At 43.6% G+C, this 25,100-nt stretch overlaps 1 protein-coding gene across 1 annotated transcript in view; it reads left to right on the top strand.

The window, feature by feature from the left end:
* The window catches only part of CALCRL (calcitonin receptor like receptor), a 303,255-nt gene that overhangs the window by 113,505 nt on the left and 164,650 nt on the right, over positions 1 to 25,100 (top strand). The window contains exon 5 of the mRNA XM_075179990.1: positions 3,496 to 3,608. Coding sequence (XP_075036091.1) covers positions 3,496 to 3,608 — 113 coding nt within the window. The remainder of the gene's footprint in view (positions 1 to 3,495; positions 3,609 to 25,100) is intronic.

Genomic DNA, 25,100 nt, shown 5'->3' with positions numbered 1-25,100 from the left:
CCAAAACATGAGCAGGAAGATCATCCAGGCTGCTAGGTTCTGTTTCAGTCCTGCTCCAGCTAGTCCCAAGGGTCCCGAATCGGATCAAGAAATACAGACGACCGTGACACAAAACTCCTGCTGGGCCACATTTACAGGCGCGCTGGGCCACATGCGGGCCGCGGGTTGGACAAGCCTTTATCTAAAGTGTAGGGTTTAGTAAACTGTGTACAAGATTTAATATGGGAAATATGTAATATGTTTTGTTTAGTTTAATGTGCAAGGGTATTAATAGTGGCGGCAGGAAGACATAGTGTATCATGTGGAGTTTAATAGTTTGTGCAAGGGTAAGCCCTGTCTTGCACTTATCACATTGGCAGCCCATCTATCTATTGGCTATAAAGTATTGTGCTGTATTGCTATGCTTTTTGCTTTATAACTGGGTTGAGTCTTACCTGGACACAGCAAGGCAAGTACTCCTGAAGCCCTTTTCTTGCAGATACCATTGGAATCTGCAAGAAAGGAGCTGTGATGTTAGCTGTCAGAAAGAAGAATTACTTCCCTAGACCGCCTACACTTGGCTTCACCCATAGACTGTGATATGCTCACCTGTACTCATTTACCCCCAGGAGTTAACATGTGGCAGAAAGGGCTCATACCAACTCTGATGTTGATGTAAGATATATTGGAGGCCAATAAAAGAAGAGGCACAATTGCAAAACAAGTAAATAGAACCTGACTCTTCCACGTAATCAGTGTAACAAACAAGGCAGTAGACATCCAGCTCCTCAGGTGGCAGAGTTGGTAAACACAGTATAGAACCAAGTCAAAGTCAGGACAAGCAATGTCTGACTCCAGCCAAGAAACTATATACAAGCAAGGTGCAAGTACAGGCAGCAGTCGGTACAAGCAGTGGTCCATATCCAGGCAGAATTCTAAGTCCAGGATGCAAACACAAGAATGGAGGTTCAGTAACTCACAGTGTGACTACAACTATCGCCAGCAAGGAAGGCAGAGCTGTCTGTATTATAAAGGGCAGGCAGACAATCGGAAAACTCCTGCTGAGCCAAGCCCCCTCTTTGCTGATTACCTGCAGTCTAATCATGTGATCACACTGCACAGATTAGGTGGTTGTTTGAGAGTTGCCTCAGCAACTGAGCAGGTGAGGAAATAGGTCGGGATATCACATTTCGCTGATAGCTGCAGCTGGAGAAACAGGTCAGGAACCAGACAGGGGCCAGAATGTAGCAAGAAAACCATCGAGGGGCATGGCTTAGTGTACCTCCTGCAGTGGGCAGAATGTAGTGGATAGGCTTACTAGTTTGGTGGGGGTAGAGTAACACAGAGAAAACAGGATTGCAAAGGGGTACATCTCTGTGGTAATGCTGTGTTTGTGTTAATGAATGTTTATGTCTGAATGTTTGTGTCAGACAGCTAGCTACACCTTTAGAGAGCAACCGCTATCTGAATTAGTAAACTGCCAGACAATTTGCTCGCTGTACTAGTTGAATCACGTCCAGCTTAGGTTTATGTATATTTAGTGGAAGCTGACTCTTTTTGTGCATAACTGGGTGAATAGTTCTGGAGTTGCACCAATAAATATAATGATAATAATCGACAGACTAAATTCATACAGGTGCTGCAGGCCCTTGGTTCTTTTATGAGCAAATCTAAAGTCATACATCATCAGCTTCTACCATGTATCTTGATTCCTCACCCCCTTATCTAGTATAAAATGTGTGTTGAGGATGACAAGCTTCATTCAACAATAGAGAAACGTCATTCAAGTCTAAGAAAAAACTGTTTTTATACAGTAGCTATCTTCAGAAACCTTCATTATGGCAAGCCATATGCTGCAGTATGGCACAATTTTGGGTGGATGGTAGGAAATATGACTCTTTGATTATCTACATCTTCAACAATGTTTCCGAAATACATTAATTAATTATAGACCTTGCTTCTGAAATTTGTTTAAACAATGAGGATTTGCAGTTTTGTAGCCAGTTCTGTTTAAATAAACTCACTGGCTATGATTTAGTGTCCCATTTTACTCATACTTGCGAACTCTCCTGGAATGTCCGGGAGACTCCCGAAATTCGGGTCGGTCTCACGGATTCCCGGGAGAGCTGGCAAATCTCCCACATCCCGCAATTGCGGGGGTAAAATGACGCGATTCGCAGTGAATCGCATCATTTTGGCCCCGCCCCCCACGACAAAATGGCATATTTGATGCAGGGGCAGGGTCAAATTACGTGAATCCCCATGCCCCGCCCCCTCCCACCCTCTAGACACACCCCTCTCCCGGATTCAATTTGCCAAAGGTAGGCAAGTATGATTTTACTGATCTGTAAGATGGTGGTCATTCATTTCAGGGAAATGGCAGTGTGAAGAGGACAGTTTCCAAAGATGTGTGCTTGCACTATATGTGTACAGCTGTACTCAAGGCTATTTTGCAAATGATGGTTTCCAGAAGTCAGGGCACTTGCATACATAGGGAGTCATTCAATTAGGCATGAAATATATACTTTTCACCATCATTGTAATATTCCTACATATATTAATATAGAAACTGTATTCTATATTGCACTATGAAGTTCTTCTGCAATTCAATTGTAGTCTTCACTTTGCAACTATTGTTTGTAAAGTCTTGTGCTTGACGCAAATATAACGCAATGCCAGAATAAATAACGCCCTTAAATATTTGCTTGCACCTATGGCACCCTATCAGAGATATGGATTGTTCACTATGTTTTCTCTTTGTATCTGTTGCTATTCTAAAGGCTTTTCATTTAATTCAATAAGTATTATAGAATTATTATCATAGATACTTGTGTGTAAAAATATAATGTTGTTATATAGATAGTTTATATTGTTATGGATTTTTAGAAGGTGCCACAAAATCTGCAGCGGTTTCTAGTGTTGAAATAGAGCATATTACAAATGTAAATTAATAGATAACAAAGTACAGGACATTTAAGTAGCATATACAAATCATCATCATTTGTTTATATAATGCTGTGCATAACTTATAATAAGTGTCATAAAGAACATGTAGGAGAACTTACAATGCAAGGCGGAGGAGGGGAAATATGTGGCTTGAGAGAGTAGTGTGATGGGAGTGGGTGTGAGAAATATGGATGTTGATTTAAATAACAAGCAGGTTTGTGTTTGTGTGCTGTGTGAAATGTAAGTGTATAGAAATTACTTTTCTTATCCTTACCTTATTAGCAGCTTTTGATTGATTTCTGGAAAGACTAAAAGTTCTTAAATTACAAAACAATACACTTCCATAATTGATGTTTTAAAGCAGGCCTGACCAACTAGTGTTTGTTGTGCCAGATACAGCAACCATTGCTTTTTTGAGTAATTCCTCACACTCCATTAATATTTCTTTGGGAACTTATCTACAAAAACATAATTCATAACAAAAACATTTCACAAAAACCATGTGACTTATTTGGTGTACTCTGGCAATTTGGCTTTATGATAAATAATTATTTATCTTTATTTTTAAAGAGAAAGTTACAAAAGAATGTGGTGAGAATGGAGAGTGGTTCAGACATCCTGATAGTAACAGAACATGGACAAATTATACGCTATGCAATGCCTTCACACATGAAAAAGTACAGGTAGGTATGGAAATTGTTACAATATGAATCATACAGTTTTAATGATATGTATTTTGAAAATCGTGTTCCGTTTGCTCAGCATCCATTTGATTTTGTATACACACATATATGATTGGACTGGAATTAAGTGGTTATTTAAAATAAAATGATTTATGCAGTATAATATCATGTTTGATGTAAAGACTAGCACTGTTTGACAAACTTGGCAGACAATATACTCAACTCTGAGAGAATTTAGACAAATGACTAGCTAAAATGGTGGACTTGCAGTATGCATTATCACTGACAGCCTCAATTTCCAGTGCCCATAAACCATTTGATTTGGCTGCTATGTTTTCCAATCGAAAAGTAGTGCTTTTAAATTGGGGTTGCCATGGAAACCCATTGACAACACATTTACATTATTGGGATATCCTTCTTGAAGGGGTAGCTTTTTTAGGGCAGGAGATACACAATATATGTCTCTCCTACCCAGTGCTTTTTTTGTAAGAAAAAAGGTGCCAGAACTCACATCAGTCACAGGTCACCCACCAACACACGTCAGTTGTGTAACAAAACAGAACGGTCGCCGCCCGCAGTAAGCACTCAGCGCGCGGCCACACGACCAATCACAAATTGAGCAGCGCCACAAGCCGTTCAGTGCCATCACAACCAGCACGGACGAAGTACCCAAGCATCGGACCCGACACACAAGCGTCCCACTTGCACCGTTTTGATTATTTTGCCACTGACCTGCTACGCTCAACAGAGCGATTCAAGTCCACGTGGACCAAACATCAAATGTTCAAAAGTTACTTTTAAAACTTCGAAAATCCATCGAAAAAAAAGTTCCGGTGAGTTCTATGACAAAAAAAGCACTGCTCCTATCCCTCAGTAGCAAAAGATCATGAATAATAATGATGTAATGCAAGCTGGCATGCCAGCTAGCATTAGATCACTATTAGATGTGATCTATCAATGTTTAGGGGCAGGGGGAACAAGACTCAAGTCCATCCTGCACCCCGTGCCCCTCAAGTGGGGGAAAAAAAACTATAAAAAGTAAATAAAAAAATTACAATGTCAAAAATGAGGATACAAAGCTCAAAAAAGTATTTCGCACTCATGTATCTCATTTCCAGGTTATCCAAATGCTCTGTTTTTTTGCTAGGCTAATTAGTATACAGAGCTCTTTTCACATTTAAATCAAATAACATTGTGGAAGATTTAGTGATATACAGGTTACACCAGTGATGGCTAACCTGTGACACTCCAGGTGTTGTGAAACTACAAGCCCCAGCATGCTTTGCCAGTTATCAGCTAGTTATCTACCGGCAAAGCATGCTGGGGCTTGTATTTTCACAACACCTGGAGTGTCACAGGTTAGCCATCACTGGGATACACTATGTTGTTTTTGTTTCCTCTTTTTTTCATATGAAGTCACAAAGAAGAATCATCTCCACATATTCTATTCAAGGACTATACTTTTGGACTCTGTTTTTTTATTCTTACTGTTTCTGTATATTCTTTGCATTTTTTGTATATACTTTGCATGTTTTGTATTTTTATACTAGCGCAGATATTCAATATCCTTTGGTTTTTGTATACATCAAAACTATGTCAACCCATCCTTTGTGATATTAGGGCATTTTGTATTAATATCTTGCACTCATGCAGTAATGAATAAATGTTGCTGTAATGATTGTAATATGTTGTCATGATCTATCTTAAAATCTGAAGTTACTTTAGGTAAAAGGGTTTCCAGAGCAAATCAGTGTGTGTAAGCAAACAAGGTGATAGTGTATTTTTTTTTTTTTTTAAATTCTTTTTTTATTGGAAAGAAAATTAAACAGCTTTTACAAATATATCTGTTTTGAATTGAACGATGCATTAAAGTCATTAATAAACATTGCATATAAAGATACAGTTACACGAATGAGGTGTGTCTTTGCACCAGTATATAAAAAACAAAGTACCATTTAGTATACTATAATACATCATGTAAGGACGGGGGAAAGGTCAAGAGGAATGCAGACAGGGAAGGAGGGATAGATCAGAGATGAGAGAGAGGGGAAAAAAGGGGGGGGGGGGGGGTTCACCTATTCCACTGAGAATATAGTGGTGAATCCTTAAATTCAAGCCATTTAAACCATATATAGTAATACTCCCTATATTTGTCTCTTGATGAATAGAGTATGTCATCCATTATTCTGTAGGATTCTAGACGGGCAAACCATTCTTTGATGGTAGGAATATTCTGTGATCTCCAGTGCACCGGAATCACAGCCTTTGCCGCGTTGCTGAGGTTTTTAATTGTTGATTTTTTATATTTTGAGATGGTCAATTTATTAAGATTCAATAACCAGTATTTGGGGCAATTAGGCGGTTCGACGCCCATTATTTCTTTTGAAATCAAAAGAACTGCGTCCCAAAAAGTTCTAAGAGCTATGCACTCCCACCATATATGCAACGGAGTACCTGGTGCTGACATACATCGCCAACACAAGTTTGACATCCCGGGTACCATCTTAGCCAGCAAGTTGGGGCATCTATACCACCTAGTCAAAATTTTATATTGTGTCTCCACCACCCGTACACTGACCGAGCTTGATTGAGTGCGTAAAAGGATATTTTTCCAATCTTGCTCGGGAATCGTGCAAGCCAGCTCCCTTTCCCACTCCCTAATGAAGGTAGGTTGTTGGTTATAAGCATGTTCAATGAGAATACTGTAAATGAGAGACAAAGTATGATTAGGATATAATGCAGTGGTACATATAGATTCAAACTGGGTAAGCGACCTCCCCACCGACCCTCGGACCTCCGAAGATCCCAGAAAATGGCGGAGCTGTATATATCGCCAAATCTCCGCATTTGGTAGTTCCCATTTAGCTTGGAGAGTGGTGAAGGGTAAGACTCCAGACGCGTCCACCAGCTGGCCAGCCCTGCGAAGTCCTGCCCCAATCCAACATCTGAATGTCTGTCTAGTAAGTCCTGGAGGAAACTCTGGGTTGTCAAATATCGGGGTCAAAGGCGAGTGTCGTGAGGAAATATGAGGAGCCGCGCGTAATTTGGCCCATCTAGCTAGGGTTGGCGAAACAGTCGGGTGGATGATTTTAGGGAGTGAGTGTAGCCATGGTGAGAACTTAAGGGCCTTGCCTGCGACGTAACTCTCTATCCAGACCCATTGTTTGTCCAGTCTCTGCCTTGTCCAGTCCACCACTCTATTTAGTATGACCGCATCGTAGTATAACGCGAAGTTGGGTAATTGTAGCCCCCCAGCGTGTTTCCGCATATATAAAATGTCATGTTTAAAACGTGGGCGCCTCCCATTCCATACAAAATCCCTAACTGCTTTATGTAGCGTCTTGAACCAGGATGTGGGAAGGTATATAGGGAGAGTTTGGAGCAAGTAGAGAATCCGTGGTAATACATTCATCTTGACCACGTTGACTCTGCCTATCAGAGAAAAGCCTTTTGGACACCAGTTTTTCAGGTCTCTACTAATTGTATTGGTGATGGGGATAAAATTGTCCTCAAAAATCTTTTTGTTATCCTTATTGATAAACACCCCCAGATATTTAAGTCGTGAGGGATGCCACGTGAATGAGAATGCTGGCTTCAGGCCTTCAACCACTGTCTCGGGCGCAGAGATGTTGAGTGCTACCGATTTTGAGTAGTTTATTTTAAAGCCAGACAGCTCGCCAAACTGCTGAAATTCTGACACTAAGTTAGGAATTGAGACCACAGGATTAGTGAGGATTGCCAGGAGGTCATCTGCGAAAAGCGCCAATTTAAAGCTTTTGTCTTCTAACCGTAGACCAGAAATATCAGAGTTTGCCCGGATGGATCGAGCTAATGCTTCCATACACAAGATAAAGATCAACGGAGACAAGGGGCATCCCTGTCTGGTACCGTTGGATATTACAATGGGTTCTGATAGTTCCCCGTTAACCCGGACTCTTGCCGTTGGTTTCATATATAAAGCCTCTATTCGGGCCATACTCAATGGACCTAAACCCAAGTGACTAAGGACCCCCCTCATAAATTCCCAGTCCACTCTATCAAACGCCTTTTCGGCGTCTGTGGATAGTAAAACCGTAGGGATGTTGGCGGTGTGAGCGTATTGTACCAAATTAATTATCTTTGTGGTATTGTCCCTTGCCTCCCTTCCCGGGACAAACCCCACCTGATCAGAATGAATGATTTGGGTCAAATATGGTTTCAATCTATTTGCAATCAGTTTAGCGTAAAGTTTAATGTCCCCATTAAGTAGAGAGATGGGTCTATAACTAGCACATGAAGCTGGATCTTTCCCTTCTTTTGGCAATACAGTAATCTGGGCAGCTAGTGTTTGAGGGGAGAAGTGTTTCTGGGCAGAGACAGAGTTAAAAGCCTGGAGCAAAAGAGGTACTAATTGTGTTTTGAAAGTTTTGTAGTAAAGAGTGGTAAAACCGTCCGGCCCCGGGCTCTTCCCTGATGGCGTCGTCTTAATCGCCTCCTCTAGTTCCTCAGTCGTAAAGGGTTCTTCTAACAGTTGTACAGAGTCCTCATCTAGCGTGGGAAAATCTATGCGTTCAAGGTATTCTGCTATGCGGGTCTGTTTAGTCGGGAGGTTAGATGTGTTGGATGTGTCAAACAGATTATAAAGCTTGGTGTAATAGTCCCGGAACGCCCCAGCGATATCAGAAGTGTGAACTAGTGTGGACCCTGCGTCTGTCTTGATCTGGGGAACATATAGTTGAGCTCTCTGTTTGCGCAAAGCACGGGCCAGAAGTTTCCCTGGCTTATCTCCCCACTGATAAAATTGGTTCTGACATCTACGGAGGTCATATTTGATTTTATCTGACATTAGTTGATTTAAGGCCTTCCTGGTTTCTGTCAGTTCTATCATAACAGAGGGATCCAGGTCTGATTTGTGACTCGTTTCAAGTGTCTTTATTTTTTCTAGGAGCGAGTCCCTATGGGCAATTTTTTCTCGCTTTCTAACCGCACCCATTTGAATAAGCTTACCCCGTATAACGCATTTATGAGCTTCCCATAAGGAAATCTTCGAAATGTCGGGTGTGTCGTTGGTTTGGACATAATCCGTGATGGCCTCTTCTATCATTGTCTTGTTATGCGCTTCTTGAATTAGGAGTTCGTTTAGTCTCCAGGTGAAAGGTCTCTTAACTGTCTTAGAAATAGAGAGCGTCAGGTACACCGGCGCGTGATCTGACCATGTGATCTGGCCTATAGTTACCTCTGAAATCAAGGGCAAATGGTTATGGGTAAGGAAGAAATAGTCCAGTCTCGAATACGTGTTATGTGGGTGCGAGAAGAAAGTATAGTCACGGTCTGTGGGATGTTTAAGACGCCATGCGTCAACCAGCTGGTGTTCGTGCATAGTACGTCTCACCCTTCGATACAGCTTACCGGCCAGTCTAGCGGATCCCGAAGATGAGTCCGTCGGAGGATGTAGAACCCAGTTGAAATCTCCGCCCATTACAGTGATGCCCTTCTTTAACGGTTCCACTTTGTCCAGAAGCTTTTCTAGAAATACAGGTTGATTAGAGTTCGGACTATAAATATTAACAAAGGTATACATTTGGGTGGATATCATACATGTCACTGCCAAACCTCTTCCTTCCTGTAATGTATGTGTGTCTATGTCCTGAACAGGCAAACGACTGGACATGAGAATTGCCACTCCCAGGGACTTATTTTCCGCATTGTTACTCATAAAGACATGTGGGAATTGGCGGCTGCTCAACCTAGGAGCAGAACCTTGCTTGAAATGAGTTTCTTGTAAAAAGGCTACGTCAATTTTTTTGGCCATAAGGTCGCGTAATAAACGGGACCGCTTTTCCGGGACATTTAGACCCTTAACGTTAAGGGTAACGCATTTAAGTCTACCCACCATTACCAAGCAGTTCTAGGTATTTACCTGTGTACCACCACAAGGGGAAAGTGTGTATGAACCCATAGGTGAATTGTAGTGGGGGGGAATTGAAGAAAGTAGGAATGAAGGGGGAGGAAAGAGGGTCAGGAAGCCATAAGTGCTTAGACTGAAGTATCAGTATCAGCAAAGAGCTACTAATCATTGGCAATTTTGTAAGACCGTTCCGGCATACCATATTGGATCGTGATCCAAACATGATCCGGAATATAGCACTCGGTCTTGGAGCCCTGAGGAGGGCAGTAAACAGCGACAGCCAAACATACATAGATAGATGGTCCGCATCTCGTCCTCAGCAGGGTCCCGGGTATTTTCAGCCCAGGTCCCTATCTTCCAGGGAGGTGCAGGACCTCTGTTACTTATATGCACTAACATATTCAATTTTTGTAAAGAGAACAACAAACAACTATGCATGAACACACAGCTAATCGAAAATACTTGAACATTGTAATATTGGAAAACATTATAACACTATAACCTTAGAAATCTATAGAAAAACTTTTAGAAAAATATTGATGAGTTAGGCAAATCTATATTGAACACTAACAGTTGTAGATAACATATCAGAGATGAAGGGGATAAAGTAGGCAAAGGTAGGATAGGAATATTCACGCCCAAGAGAAGCTATTCACGGTAGCAGGTCTTTAGTTGGGTCTTATGAGAAGTTCTCCTCCTAAGGGTGAAGTCTCGCACTCATTTGTGCGTATTCAAGTGTTCCCTTGTGCCTGCTGATTCAGACGCTTTTGGGGTGACCGCTTGGATCTACTTGGAAATTGGAACCTATCATCGTGTTGGGACTCCATTACCGGATACAAACGTTGATGGGACTCCTGCCATTCAGCTAGAGTGATTAAAGGAATGTTCAAGGTGGTACAGAAGTCTGGCAGGTCTGATGGAATCCTGAGGACCGTCAGTTTCCCTTCATGTGTAACTTGTAGTTGGAGCGGGAAGCCCCATCTGTATTTAATCGATTTTTTCCGGAGCTCCTCCGTAAGGGGTTTAAGTAACCTCCGAAATTGTAGGGTTTGCCAGGATAGATCTTGGAATATGTGGATTTCCTGACCGTTGAATTCCACTCCTTGGAGACCCCTTAGCTTGCGGACGATTTCATCCTTCTGTGTGTAATAGTGGAGACGGCATATAACATCTCTGGGCCTTTCCGTTGGGGACCCCCTTGGGCGTAATGCTCTATGCGCCCTGTCAAATACGATTATATTGTCGGATGGTAATTCTAGGACCTCATTAAACATCTTTGTCAAAGCATCAATAAGGCCCTGTGGGGGGACGTCTTCTGGCAGACCCCGTATCCGCAGGTTATTACGGCGACCTCGATTGTCTAGATCGTCCATCTTTTGCTGGAATCCTTGCAAGGCCTTTGCCTGCTCCGCCACCGTCCTTTCTAGAGCTGTAACACGTTCATCACCTTTTTCTTTGTGTTCCTCGAGTGCAACCAATCGATGGCCAAGGTGGGCGATATCTGCTTGCAGTGTGACCACTTCTTGGTGTACAATCTCTTGTAATTTTGCTTCTAACGCTTCAAAGTCTTTTTTAGAGGGTAGCTCTTGCTTAGTTGGGAGAGACTTAAGCATCCTTAAGACTTGTGACAAATCAGGTTGCTCTGTTATCTCAGTCCCCTTCTGGCGACGTGTTTCGTCCTGTCGTGGGTCAGGTGATGTTGATCCAGAAGCAACGGAAGGAGATGCCATTTCTGATTCTTCCGTGGCCACAGGGGTTTTTAAATATGAGCGAAGGTCAGAACGTTGAGGGGTCTCTTGGGATTTTCCTTGATTTTTCTTAGCTGAGCTTTTACGGTCTTTGCCCATCAAGACGACTCTATGTGTGTTCAGCAGTATGTTCGAGGTATAATACTCATTGCAGGTAGTACATAATGTTGAGGTAAGACTGCCGCCATTCACCCCTCCTCATGATTGGTCTAGGCGGCCATCTCGCAGGACGCGAGCCGTGGTCTGTTCAAAGGAATATTACCATGTGTCCAGTGCGGTCCTATCCTGACTAAAGAGCCAGCTTCCCAAGAGCAGGATTTATATTCTAGTTGACTTTGTAAACTTAGGTTGAATAATGTAGTGTAGTAGCGAGAGTCTGCCACCGGATGTCAGTGTTGCTACATCAGTAAGACTCAATCCAGGTCTGTTACACGTTAAATCTGAACAAAAATATTTCCACTGGATGTAGCCTGGTATTTAGCAGGTGATTACTCTTTTCTGTAATGGTTGTATATTACTGCCCTGCTATCTGTAGGAAGCCAACTTTACTCCTTCAGGTATCACAGACATACAAACAGCTTGTACCTTATTTTGGTGTCTCGCGGCGTCAGTGAGGCCAAAGTGTCAGTAGCTGAAGGATCTGTTTTGTGCTGCAGCGAGCAATTGGGTGCTAGTATGCAGGGGGGGGCCGGGGCTGCCCCCTTTAATCCAGACCACTGATTGACGTTGGGGACTCCCAGCGGTGCCGCCGCAACCACCCGCAATCTCCCCTTCGTACCTCCAGACACAATCCTGTGTGCAGAAGGAGCTCTCCGTCCACCCGTGGCTGACAGGCTGCCGCGTCCGCTAAGCTGCCCCGCCAAGAGGGGTTCTGACAAGCGGGGACGATTGGATTCCCTCCAAATAGGTAAGCCCCAGATCCGGATGTGTGGCCCCTCTTGTGATGTTAGGATGGGGTTGGGGATGTGATGGAGGCTCCTTAATAGCCACGTGGAGGTCCAGGCCGCACTCCCGACACTCGGCTACACGGCAGCTCCACGGGTGTCTGAGGGCTCTAAATGCAGCCCAGGTTCTCCCCTGTGCAGCTCCGTTGAAACACTGCTGATGAGGGCACCCTAAACTCGAAGCACCGAGGGGTACACCACACGTTGGAGCAGGAGCTCACTCCCAGCACGTCCAGCTCGAATGGCCGCCAAGCCACGCCCCGATAGTGTATTTTGATGAAGGAAACAGACATACACTACATATCCAAAAGTGTGTGGACACTCCTCACTATTTGTGTGTTTGGCCATTTGAGCCACACCCAATGCTAACAGGCACATAAGATCAAGCATTCAGTCATGCAATCTCCATAGCCAAACATTAGAAGTTGCTCAGTGACTTTCAACGTGGCACTGTTATAGGATGCAATCTTTCCAATAAGTCAGTTTGTGAACTTTCTGTCCTACTAGAGCTGCCCTGGTCAACTGTAAGTACTGTTATTCTGAAGTGGAAACATCTAGGAGCAACAATAACTCAGCCGCAAAGACATAGGCCACACAAGCTCACATAATGGTACAGCGGAATGCTGTGCTTCGTAGTGTGTAAAAATAATCTGTCCTCAATTAAACACTGGTACTGGACTCTAGAGCAGTGCAAACTCGTTCTTTGGCATGACAAATCACATTTCGCCATCTGGCAGTCTGACAGATGAGTCTGGGTTTGGCAGATGCCAAGAGAATGCTTCCTACACAAACTTGTACTGCCAACTGTAAAGTTTGGTGGAGGAGGAATAATGGTCTAAGGCTGTTAGTTTCCAGTAAAAGGAAATTTTGTTGCTACAGCACACAATGACATTATAGAAATGTGTGTGCTTTCAACTTTGGGGCAACTGTTTGGGGGAAGGCCCTTAACTGTTTCAGCATGACAATCAACTGTTTTTATTGCCAATTTAAAAGTTTCAGGGACTCTAAAAGGTAGACAAAACTTCCTTTTGCCAGGAATTGACCCATATTTGGGTCAGCCCAAGTAATATACCTGTGACAGGATAGATCGCCTATGCCACCCTGAATGTTTACATCTCTTTTGTATTTGTACGTATCTAAAATAAAAGGCAGAATCCGTGCAAGCAAATAGCTTTCCCTACCGGTCCCTACAGGCGCCGTTTCAAGGTATTCTCCTCGGTCTCCTGTAGTTAGCACCGGCTATTATTTCAGAATTTAATTTTTAATATTTATTTTTATTTATTTCATTCTTATTTTTTTTTTTTTTTTTTTTATTTTTTTAATTTTTTGTATTCATTTTTATTTTTATTTTATTTTATCTATTTTAATGTTATTTTGCTTGGATTTATATTCAACTTTTTTGTATTTTTTTAGCCTTTTTTAGTTTTTTAATCTGGATTATCAGCATTACAACAACCAAATGGTTTTTTAACTTATTTGCACTATTAAAGTGGAATCTTTTACTACTAACCAATCAATGGAGAATAACGTATATATAAACACAATGTTATACATGAGAACTATCCTTGAAAAAGTCCACAAGCTAGATGAAATGTGTTGGTTGTTTTTTGACCCTTTCAGGCTTCCGTAGCAAACATCAAATGGCACTTCTGCGTACAAACGTGGAGAAAGTTATCTTTCACCACACGGATCTGAAAATATTGAATGCGGGGAAGATCTATACCGCTTCGTTTGGATCGGCGGTGTAGGGACAGGTAGGGAAAGCTATTTGCTTGCACGGATTCTGCCTTTTATTTTAGATACGTACAAATACGAAAGAGCTGTAAACATTCAACCATCTTTCTTACAGTTTATCTTTTGCTTACAATTGCATGTTCATTATTTTTAACATTCATTGAAGCGCCCTCTATTTTTTCTTATTAAAGTTTGTATTTTAATGAGGTGCAGCTTATACTAACACGAGAGCGCCTGGTCCTATTTTGTATTTCATATGCTATTTTTAGCATCAGGATATACTCTATTTACACAAACATAGATTTACATGCATTGCAAAGCCACCAATAGTTATACTTAGCTATGAAATTCTTAAAACCCTTGCTGTGATTTCCTGGATCTTATTTCAGAAGCAGGGGACCCACTAGCAAGTCAAAAGGTCTGACTGGCATAATTACTTCAGAAAGTCGCAGAAAACCCATTCCCACAGAACAACAAAAGACCCCCCAAAACAAGCTAATTTCCCACATCACAATACACCAAAGACTTGGTAAACACAGGCTTATTGTATCAGATATATACATCAGAAATAGGCATATCCTATAGCAAGGCTAAACAAGAGACAAATTTCTTCCCCTGGTCTCAGAAATAACGATTTCCTATCGCACAATATCAAAAAATAAGTACACGTGCAATTACATAAATAAGTGCCCTGCGCTATTTGCTTTAAATAAATTTTTACCAAAGGTATTTAATAGTGATCCAGTCACTATACCGCCATTATTTTATTATCTTTTATTTATAAGGCACCACAAAGGTTCCACGGTGCCGTACTTAAGGTTTTTCATAAAACTGTTTACTATTTTCAAGAGGATAGTCTCAAGTCAAAATATGCCAGCGTAGGCTCAGCTACTTTTTCCATCTATTTTTATTTTTTAGCCAAAAACTTACATGCTATATTTGTGACTGCTATCCTTTGTGAGAAAAAGTTGAATTATGGGCCTTAAGGAAAAATTATTTACCAGACTGGCATGTTTTTGTGAGGTGGCACTTTTTAACTAGTTACTCCCTGCGTCTCTCATTTTGATTTAAATTTGCGCTAAAATTAAGGAAAATATTTTCCTAACGTGTCAACTCAACCTATCCAGACTACGCCCAGTTAATCCTGCACTACAGAACAGGAAAATCGCTAAAGCTCACCATCATTAAATGGCGATGGAAGTGTCTTGTGAATGGGAGGACCAATCACAAGCTGCAGTCAAGAGACTGCAGTTTGTGATTGATCCCCCCACTCGCACCACCCTCCTCCTCTGATTTTTATCTGGTGCTTTGAGAGTAGCTGAGAAGCCCAAGGGAAAATGTCTGCACTGTGCAGCCCCTGGGGCTCCGGGTAGGAGAGAACACATTAAGGAAATATTTTCCTAGGTAGTACTGTGGTTTTAAGATCGCTGAAGTAGAATTTTCTGTTTCAATAATGTTCTACATATTGCCAATTTATTATTTATGGTTTCATGATACATTGTTGCATTTTATTTTTACTTGGTAAAAAAAAATTGCTTCATATAATGACCCTAAAGTAGTCCGATATTTTTTGGGTATATTGACATGTAGTTTTTAGAAATATTTATTTATATTCTAAAACTTATGATTGTTGATTTTAAAATTAATATCAGTTGGTTGTCAAATGTTATTGGATACATTTTGATGTGAAGGTTATGCAATTTACTGTTGTCTATGTTACAGCTACCCTACACTGCATTTTAAATACTTTAATATACTATACTGTTAACTTCTTTCAGTATTAAAAAAAAAAGTAAGATTACAGGGCAATTCTGTTCAGTACTACAAAAACAGGGACAGTATAAGTGATGAAACTTTCCAAGAATGATTCTTCAAAACTTGGATCTGACAAAGTCAAGTTTTTAAGGCTGTGGGAGAGTCTGATCAGGAGTGATAGGGAATTCCGTAAGTGGGTTACGGTACAGGAGACGTCTTATATGCGGGATTGAGGGGTGGAGAGACAAGGCGAGGTGCATGTCAAAGTTAAATCTGATTGTGAGAGGGGAGAGTATTTTAATATGAGGTTTGAGATGATTGAAATGGTGGTGTTAGCTTTGTAGGTGAGTAATTTGAAATTGGATTTTGGCGAACACGGAGATCAGATATAGAGATTTGTGGAGTGGCAAGTCAGGCATATCAGTCTTGCTGCGGCATTTAAGATGGATTGAATTGGAGATATATGGGGGAGGGGAGTGCCAAATAGGAAGAGGTTACAGTAGTCAAGGTAAGAGATGGTTTGAGAGTGGATAACCGTTTTAGTAGCATCTTGTATTATAAAAAAGGTGTACTCTGGCAATAATTGTGAGGAGTAAAGCAGTGACATGAAGGCAGCAGGCTTGGGAGGTTGAGAAAATTGTTGTGTTATTGAGAGTGAGGGAGATTTGAAAGAAGGAGGTGTTTCTGGGAGGAGGGTGATGATAAGCTCTGTTTTGGACATGTTGAGCTTTAGGTAGTGTTGAGACATCCATGTGGAGCTAGCAGAGAGTCAGCTGGTTTCACAAGATAGTACAGATGAGGAGTAATCAGGGGATGAGAGGTAGATTTGGATGTTGTGACGAGACCGAGCACCACAGTGGGAATATCGGGCCTACCCGGTCTATCAGTCAATGGGCCAATTGGGCTACGTTGGCCCACCCAGTTTATTAAATGCCACCCGGTGGCCAGATCCAGCATTGTTTTTGTGACCAAAGAGGGAGGGGAAGGCTGCCCACAGAAATAATGGAACAGCTGGGGACCCTGACATTACAAAGTAGTGGAAGGGGTTAAGAATCGGAGGGTCTTGACTGTATCTAAGATCAGAAGGTGGTATTTGAATATTGACTGACCATTGCCCTAGCACGTTCCAAAACCAGACTTGATGGCAGGGAAACAGGTGGTTTACTGCTGGGGTCATATTCTATCTCCATCCCTGTTACCATCCAGAGTTCAGCCACCACCAATGACAAGGGATCATGGCCCAGAGGGTTCACCTAGGGAGGGGGCAATGACCGGGGGATTTTGAAGGGAGTTAAAAGAGAATCCTGGAGGGACCTCGTGGTTGTTACTGTGGGATTTCCTGGGAGAAGGACTTGAGTGGACTGATGTTGAGTAGTCGTACTCCATCAATGCCAGAGAAGATTGTTTGGAGCAGATACCTGCTCAGTCAGATTAGGTGCTGTATCTTTGGGACTGATTTGTCATCACTTCATCGGGAGATACTCGTAGATTCTATGGAATTGGTGAGCCTAAACCCATAGGGAGACTGATACCCAGAGTCCTATCAAGCTGGTGGAGAGTTGGCTAGCGGCCGGGATCAGTAAGTACACTAAACCACCGACCAGATCGGAACCCTGGCCCACCTTCTTTGTTCAACTGGGGACTTTATTGCTGGGAATTTGTGACTGTTGGTACTCTGGGCTGTGAGGTAACCTGATGGGGACTTTTTTATGACACTGGTGAAGTTATTCACACTTTATTATATTTTGTGTGTACACATTTGATAAATAAAGAGGCTGTGTGATCTGTGAACCTAGAGGGTCGGGTATCTAGTGAACCACAGTTCCAACCCCGGTGTCCTCACATGTCATGAGTGTAGATATGTTACTGGAGACCGAATGAGGAAATTGGTTCCAAAGGGAAGAGGTGTACAGTGAGAAAAAGCAGAGGGCTGAGAACAGCGCCTTGTGCGACCGAAACAAATAGTGGTAATGGAGGGAGGGGTGAACTGATGATATGAGTGTAGAGACTTAATTTTAATTTAATGGAGAAAATAAACTGAGTGTGGATTGGAGAGTGAAGGAGAAGGTGTGTAGAGTGTGCAAAATTTGGCATGGGGAAATATCTTCCAGAATGTTGTTGCTTTTGTCTTTGTTGTAGGTGGGAAATTCATGGGCTGTGAGAGAGAAAGAGGTGGGCGGAGAAGTGACTTGATGGTGGTAAAGATGCAATGCCAGTTAGAATATTGGTTAGATATTAGAGAGGTGAAGTATGTGTGCTTAGTAAGCGAAAGGACAGTGTTGTAAAATTAAAGGATAAATTTATAGTTAAGGAAGTCGGCATAGTAGCAAAATTTCTTCTAGTAGCAATCAGCATTTTGAGAGCACTTTTGCAGGCAGCAGGTGTGTCTCTTGTGCCATGGTTCAGGATTGGATCAGAGGAGACTATATGTGGTGGCTGGAGCAGCATTGCCTAGGGCTGTAGTGAGTGTTTTGTTGTAGAAAGAGGCAGCCGGATTAGGGCACGACAGGGTAGTATAGATGAGAGTAGGTGTTATAGTGAAAATTAGAAGTGGATCAGTTCAAGAGTATTTAGGCTTTGCTATGTGCATGTCAATTTTGCTGCAGGGGTGTTAGGAGCCACAACTCATCTCTAGCCCCACCTGGCATCCCGGCTGTCTCCTTGACCACCGGGACCTCACTTTCTGCAGGCAACAGCCAGACGCTGTGTACTTCAAACAGCGCACCCGGCAAATAGTACAGCCGGACGCATGCACCGATCCCTCCTCAGCCTGTGGGCTGATTTAATGTGCAATTGTTTAAATTAAACCTGGCCTGTGTGTATTGCGGGGCTGAGCCCTGATTGGTTGGTCAGAGTATTTCAGGCAGGGAGGGCTTAGCCTCCCTGCGGTTATAGCGCTTCTGACCCAGTTTGCTGACCTGCTCCTGTCTGTCTGTTGGACTCTGTCCTGTGGACACTCTGTCTGGTGGATTTTTCTGTTGTGAACTTCTGCCTGGACTTTGAACTCTGCCTGTTTGCCCGTGACCCTGACCCTTTGGCCTGTACCTTGGACTCCGCTACCTTGCCTGTGACTCTGACCCTTGACCCTTGATGTGTTTACTGACTACTCTGCTTGCTTGTGACCCTTGACCTCGGCTACCGTCTGACCATCCGCTGCCTCCTGTTCAGCCTCCTGGCCTGCCGCTACGGGCCTACATTACCAACTTATACTACACCTGGAGTTAAGTCCTGGAGACATCTGAGTACCGGTGAGCATATAAAGCTCTAAGGGAAAGGCGGCTGCTATAGGTGAAGACCTCCGCCATTTTGTTCTGTGAGTTGGTGATCAGACCGTCAGCCTAACATGGGGAAGAAGCATGAGGTAAGATGAGGCTGAATAAAATTAGGTTGGTGTGAGCGGAAAGGCCACATTGAATAAACTGGACATGGAGAAGAGGTGGGAGAAAATGACGTCAAGGGTGTTTTCATCACAGTAGGTAGAAGATGATGTACACTGGGAGAGACCAAAGGAGGAAGTAACTGAAAGAATTTTAATGGCAGTATCAGATGCCGCCCCCACGCCTCCTCGCTAGCCGGTGACAGACGTCTTCTCTCAATGGAGCGCCCCGTTGCTAGGCAACGGGGACGCTCCTTCCGGCGGCGCCAGGGTGCATGCGTGCCCATTGCCGCCGTACCACTGCCCACCAATGAGATGAGACTTTTCTCTATATATATCCTGTTCTGACACCACTAGGGTGCCAGAGCAACTAGTAATCTTGTATTCTAGTTTCCAGCACTTCATGTTCCTACATAACCTGTTTGCTGACCTGTGTACCGACCCGGCTCTCCCTGACTCTGATTTGGATACTCCCTTGGTTCTGTGTTGTACTCCCCGGATTGACCCTTGGTTTGTTGACTACTCTCTGCTTCCTGATTTGGTACATCATCTGCTCGCACGGTTCCTGACCTTAGCCTGTACGACCACGATTTCCATCGTCACCTTCCTGGGAGGGCCGCGACCTGCATGTAGCTTGCCGCGAAATCCAAACTTCCTTGCGGGGGTCCCTGGTGTAGACCGGCGGCGTGTTAGACTCCGCGCCTCCTAGTGTAGCAGTGCCAATAGCCGCAGGTGCTGCAATCCTACTTCGTGACAGGCAGTAGAGACAGTGAGGTTGTCAATGGGAATATTGGAATCACCTCCTATGAGAGTGGACGTGGGAACATATTTTCATAACCAGGCAACTATCTGGATAAAAGTATGCATTAGGTTTCTCTAATACAAAAACACCAACAGTAATTATAGCACTTTCAGGGAATGGTTAAAAAAGTCATAATATGGCAGAAGGAATATCAAGCAACTTCACACAAAAGGAACACTATATCATTATATCAGTACTCTATAAGTCACCCTGCAGCATTCAGTTGTGTCAGCTCTGTGGAGGCTTCTACCCTCGCGCTCTCCTTCACTGGCAATCCACTTTTAAAATCCACTTTTGGCAGATACACAGATCCAGAAGCCCCGCAGGGTTTCCAGATGAAGTAAGAGGACTTGTCGATCCTTACAGTCTGTCAGTAGTGCTCAGAGCTGGATTAAGGCTTTGGGGAGCCTGGGGCACTTCAGACAGGGGGTCCCTATTGTCTGAACACACACTTGTTTTTATTGCATCGTGAGGACCCATGTCTGGAACATGTCATATAGGGACACCCCTTTCTCCTAATGCCCTGTCGATAGAACAATCATAGGGGTATGTGTAGGAGTGGTTTGACACCAGAGTTACCACATGAGATTTACACTTTGATTTTGCATAAAGTACTGACACGGACTGCAAGATGGGGAAAGTGTCATGTATTTTGACTTTCTGAGGACATCCACATTCCCTCATACATAAATTAATAAATAATAACAATGGTAGGGAAAGTTTTGTGTGTCCTGGCCGTCTGCGGACATCCGCATGCCTGCTTACACTGACACCTAGCCATGGAGGCTACAGTCCTGTTCAACCACTGCACATCATTTCAACAAGTTTGATCCCTCTTTAAACCTGTTATGCGGTTCTTTATGTAGAATTTCACCCCCAACCAGTTCCGATCTTTCATTATGGATGATTCAGCCATGCAACACAGTCTCGCTTTCCGCGCACCTGGCATGTCATCAGGTGTTTCTCCACAGCCTGGACCTCCTCTCTGTCCCAGGATTTCCTCCATACTTCTTTGCAACCTGAAAGGAAGTAGAGTGGTCCATTATGGCTCCGCAAAATACAGAGAAGGCAAAGTACTTCTGCCTAGCAAAACTGTGTGCTACACCTACCTGTGAAAGCCATGACAGTGAAGAAATTGCACAGTTCTGACTTTAATGTTCTCATGTGTAACACAATTGTTTGGCACTTTTGTTCTTCTTGTTTTAGGCAGTATTTGTTTTTTGTTCCGTTTTTTGTCTTTCTTTTGTACATTCCTCGGCATATACTAATTGCATCCAATATGTTGCCAGGTCCATACACCGCTTCTCTTCTGACGTAGAAGTGTCAACCAAACGCTTGGCCACTTGTCCCTCTATCACGGGGGATTGTTCATCTTTTGACATGTCGTTCTGTGGCTGGACCGGTTCTGAAAAGAAACAGATATGTAAAGGACCGAGGTAAAAGTCAAAAGCATATTAGACACCAGATTTTTCACTTACTGTCCGGATCAATGTGCATCTCGTCCAAAGTTTTGCCTTTGAATTCGACCAGTCTGCCACTCTCGAGAGCCATTAACAGTTTGCTGATCTTGGCGAGTTGGAGGATACCTTCTGGGAGGCAGTAATACTGCCTGTGCACCCTGATGTCGTGCCCAAGGAAGTTTGCCAATTGGTCCAGTTCTGTGTCGTTTAGGTTGAGGATCTTGGGGCAGCATGGTGGTTAGCGCTTTTGCCTTACAGCACTGGGGTCATGAGTTCAATTCCCGACTATGACCTTATCTGTGAGGAGTTTGTATGTTCTCCCCGTGTTTGTGTGGGTTTCCTCCGGGTGCTCCAGTTTCCTCCCACACTCCAAAAACATACTGGTAGGTTAATTGGCTGCTAACAAATTGACCCTAGTCTGTGTGTCTGTTGGTCTCTGTGTGTGTGTGTGTGTGTGTGTGTGTGTGTGTATGTTAGGGAATTTAGACTGTAAGCCCCAGTGGGACAGGGACTAATGTGAGTGAGTTCTCTGTACAGCACTGCGGAATTAGTGGCGCTATGTAAATAAATGGTGATAATAATAATAATCTTCGAGAGAGTGGCAGCGTGCTTTCGAAGCTTTGTGGAAGACAGCGTGTGGGGATGCTTAGCCCCACATTCTCGGACAAACAGTCGGATGCAATAGGAGCCTCAGAAGTGTGACAAGGCAGCTGGTCTGGTGAACATGTAGACATTTTATCTATCCACTCCACATTTGTCACGCTTTTCTGCGAGAAGTTCCATTGCAGCTTGCATGGCTCATGTCAGCAGGATGGGGATTTTTCTCCCTCGTTTTCCTCTGATTTCAATGCGAGTGAAGTGCCGGCAACCTCAGATAGCACTAGGTGCACATCTTCCTGGAGATCCAAAGTATCTCTTGAGGAGAAGGTAGTCACCAACATTTTTGAAACTTCCCCTTCTCTTATTCGATTGAACATGATCACCTGTGCCAGGGTGACTTTTGCAAGTAGTGCCCAGTGGTTAGCCGTAGGGTCGGTGGAGAGACCACTTTGGTAGACTTTCTGCTTCTCATCGAGGTACAAGTTTATCTTTTTCACATCTTCCGTGAAAGGTAATAGCTGAGGAATGTTCCACTTGGACTCCTTAAGAGTTTTCAAGGCAGCCGATGAGATCAACTTGTTCAATTTAGCCTCCTATAGCTTCCTGAAATTTCGTGTGTTTTCAACCGCAGCAGTGCAGCCCTCCATCATGGCTCGGCACTCCACAATGCTCGCTATCTTTTGCAGGCTGTGCCTGACCTTGAGTACCAGCGAGGGCATCTTAAATGTACTTCTCTCCTCATCATAACCAGCTTCACAGCATCTAGTACTTGCAAAATGTTCGATGGGGTGGTAAAGTCTTCCATCCTCTCCAAAGGGGAAGCTCTTCTGGCCTGTAGCAGTAGCCTGTCTATTTCTCTAAGCTTCTGACGGATGTACTCGTGTCTGCCAACATCTGATCCGACCTGGTTGAACAGATGCTGTCCCATCTGCATGATGCATCGGCCATTTTTGACTGCGAGTTAGACTTCATCCTGGGTCCTGTCACTCAAGAGCTTCCAAAAGCCACCACTAATGTTAGGTGGAACAGATTGAGCAAAGGCGCACAGTGACTGGATTCTGTTCTTCCCAGGTGTGAGCTTGTTGCCCCTTTGGTTTAGCTTACATCTCTTCATGTGTCGCCACAGGTATTTCCTTGCAAACAAGCCCCGGAAGGCTACACAGTGCATGAAGCCTTCAGCATCCATCTCTTTGTCTGAAAGTTTGCACAGGACCAGAACGCCATGGCCTGCCCTCATTGCCTCAGCATTGTGTGCAAAGTTGCACCTATTGCGAAGATGTGCCATTTGCATGCACCTTTCTTTTGAGTGCTTGGGTAATTTCAGGGCCCAGGCTACTTCAGTCTCATTGTGCTGAACATGCTCCATGTGCTGGGCAATTTTTAAGAGGGGCTTCCTACAGTACAGGCAGTACTGCTTTTTGTTATACGCCCTGGAGCCATTACTGTTTCTGGATAGCGTTTGGACAGACACACCATGTCATCTTTCCAACCCTCTGTGTTTAAAACACGGTTGCCAGAAGGTCGAGAATAGTCGTACATTAGTTTCAGCAGCAGACGGATTCCACTGTGTCTTTACCCGCTTGGTGTATAAAGCGTCGACAGGCTGCAGTCATTTCCTCTTTCTGCTCTTGCTATACATTTGAACGGTATACTGGCCTCTAGCAGTGGGATGCCAGATTTTTATGCTGAGCAAATCAGCAAGGACCTCAATTTTTGTCTTCACTATGACTCAGGTCCCCACAGTGTTGGTGTGTAAACAGGTCAATGTCCCCACAAGCATATGAATGTAAGTACACACACACATACACTCACACACATATAATGCAGAGGCACACATGGGCAGTGCGGCAGGGGCACTGATGGACAGTGGGGCAGGGGCACAGATGGACGGTGTGTCATGGGCACACATGGGCAGCAAATATGGAGACTGAAGGGCAGAGATAGAATGCAGGTGGGTGAGCTAACTTGGAGGGCACCTCTTTTACTGTGCAGTATGAGAAAGGTACTTACATTGCGTTCTTTCAGGCCCAGCCAATGGAGGAAGTTGACGGGGGACACACATCCAGAAGTTAGATGCTGTGCTGCTGTTGCTGTGTAAATGACTGCACGCACATTCCATACTACACGGAAGTACCTGATTCGGGGGCACCAGTTCACCCCCCCTAATCCTATGCTGGTAGTGCTCCAATTTTTTGTCAGTCCAGCTGGAGCCGTAACCCCATGCCAGCACTTACACCTTCTTCCAAGATGCAGGGAGTGTCCAGATGCAGCAGCCTGTGCTCTTTATATAGTCCCCAATCCAGTCTCCACCTCTCCTGCAGCGGCTCAATGCCACAGTAACTGTCTGGTCTTTCACAGTGACTGGCAAGAGTGTCCTCTCATATTCTTCAGTGATACCATGAATACACAGTATTTTAACTCTGGACAGCCTGGTGGTTGTGGACTGCATAACAGAGCTAGAGACTAAAGTGAGTTCACTGCCATAATCCACAAAAGTTAAAACTAAATTTTTATTTACAAAGACAGTCACTCGAAACAGAAAGGGACTTTTAAGTATAGGAGTCATGATGCAGCAACATGGATATTCCTGAGCAATCTGGACAACGGAACAGTTTATAGACTCCTGCAGTGTAGGACACTGGCCCACGAGTGGCTGGGTTCAGTACACTCAAAGCATAGTGGAGCAAATTTATCTGGTTCCCTCTCTGAAGTACATTTCCCTTAGGCTCCCCTCGAAAGGACACAGAAACCTAGCTTCTGTTATGACATTGGCTTTGAAAGCCACTTCGGATGTTTGGATATTTGTTGCAGCGCTCCACCAGAGTAGCAAGTTCTTCAAACCACTGTGGATCAGACTGAAGTACCCACTATTGCAACCCCTGGTCAAATTCGCAGATACAGTGGTCTATGACCAGGATTTTTTCCATTTGTTTCGGGGAGTGTTCTCAGGCTGCAGCCAATTTTTGATAATCTTGAAGAGGTTGGATAGTTGTGACCAAACTGGTTTTATTGAAACAAAGCGCCAATCATGAAGGCGCTGGGCTCTGACCGGCCTAGTAACACCATTGCGGGTTAATAATACAGCCTTCAGATGCAGATAGTCGGAGGCCTGTATCTCTTTCAAGTACATGTAAGATCACTGGGCTTCACAGGCCAAATAGGGTACCAACTTCTCAGCTCAAACTT

This window comes from Mixophyes fleayi, chromosome 7, assembly GCF_038048845.1.
Source record: "Mixophyes fleayi isolate aMixFle1 chromosome 7, aMixFle1.hap1, whole genome shotgun sequence".
In the NCBI taxonomy this organism is placed as follows: Eukaryota; Metazoa; Chordata; class Amphibia; order Anura; family Limnodynastidae; genus Mixophyes; species Mixophyes fleayi.
This window is presented reverse-complemented; position numbering and strand designations above follow the sequence as displayed.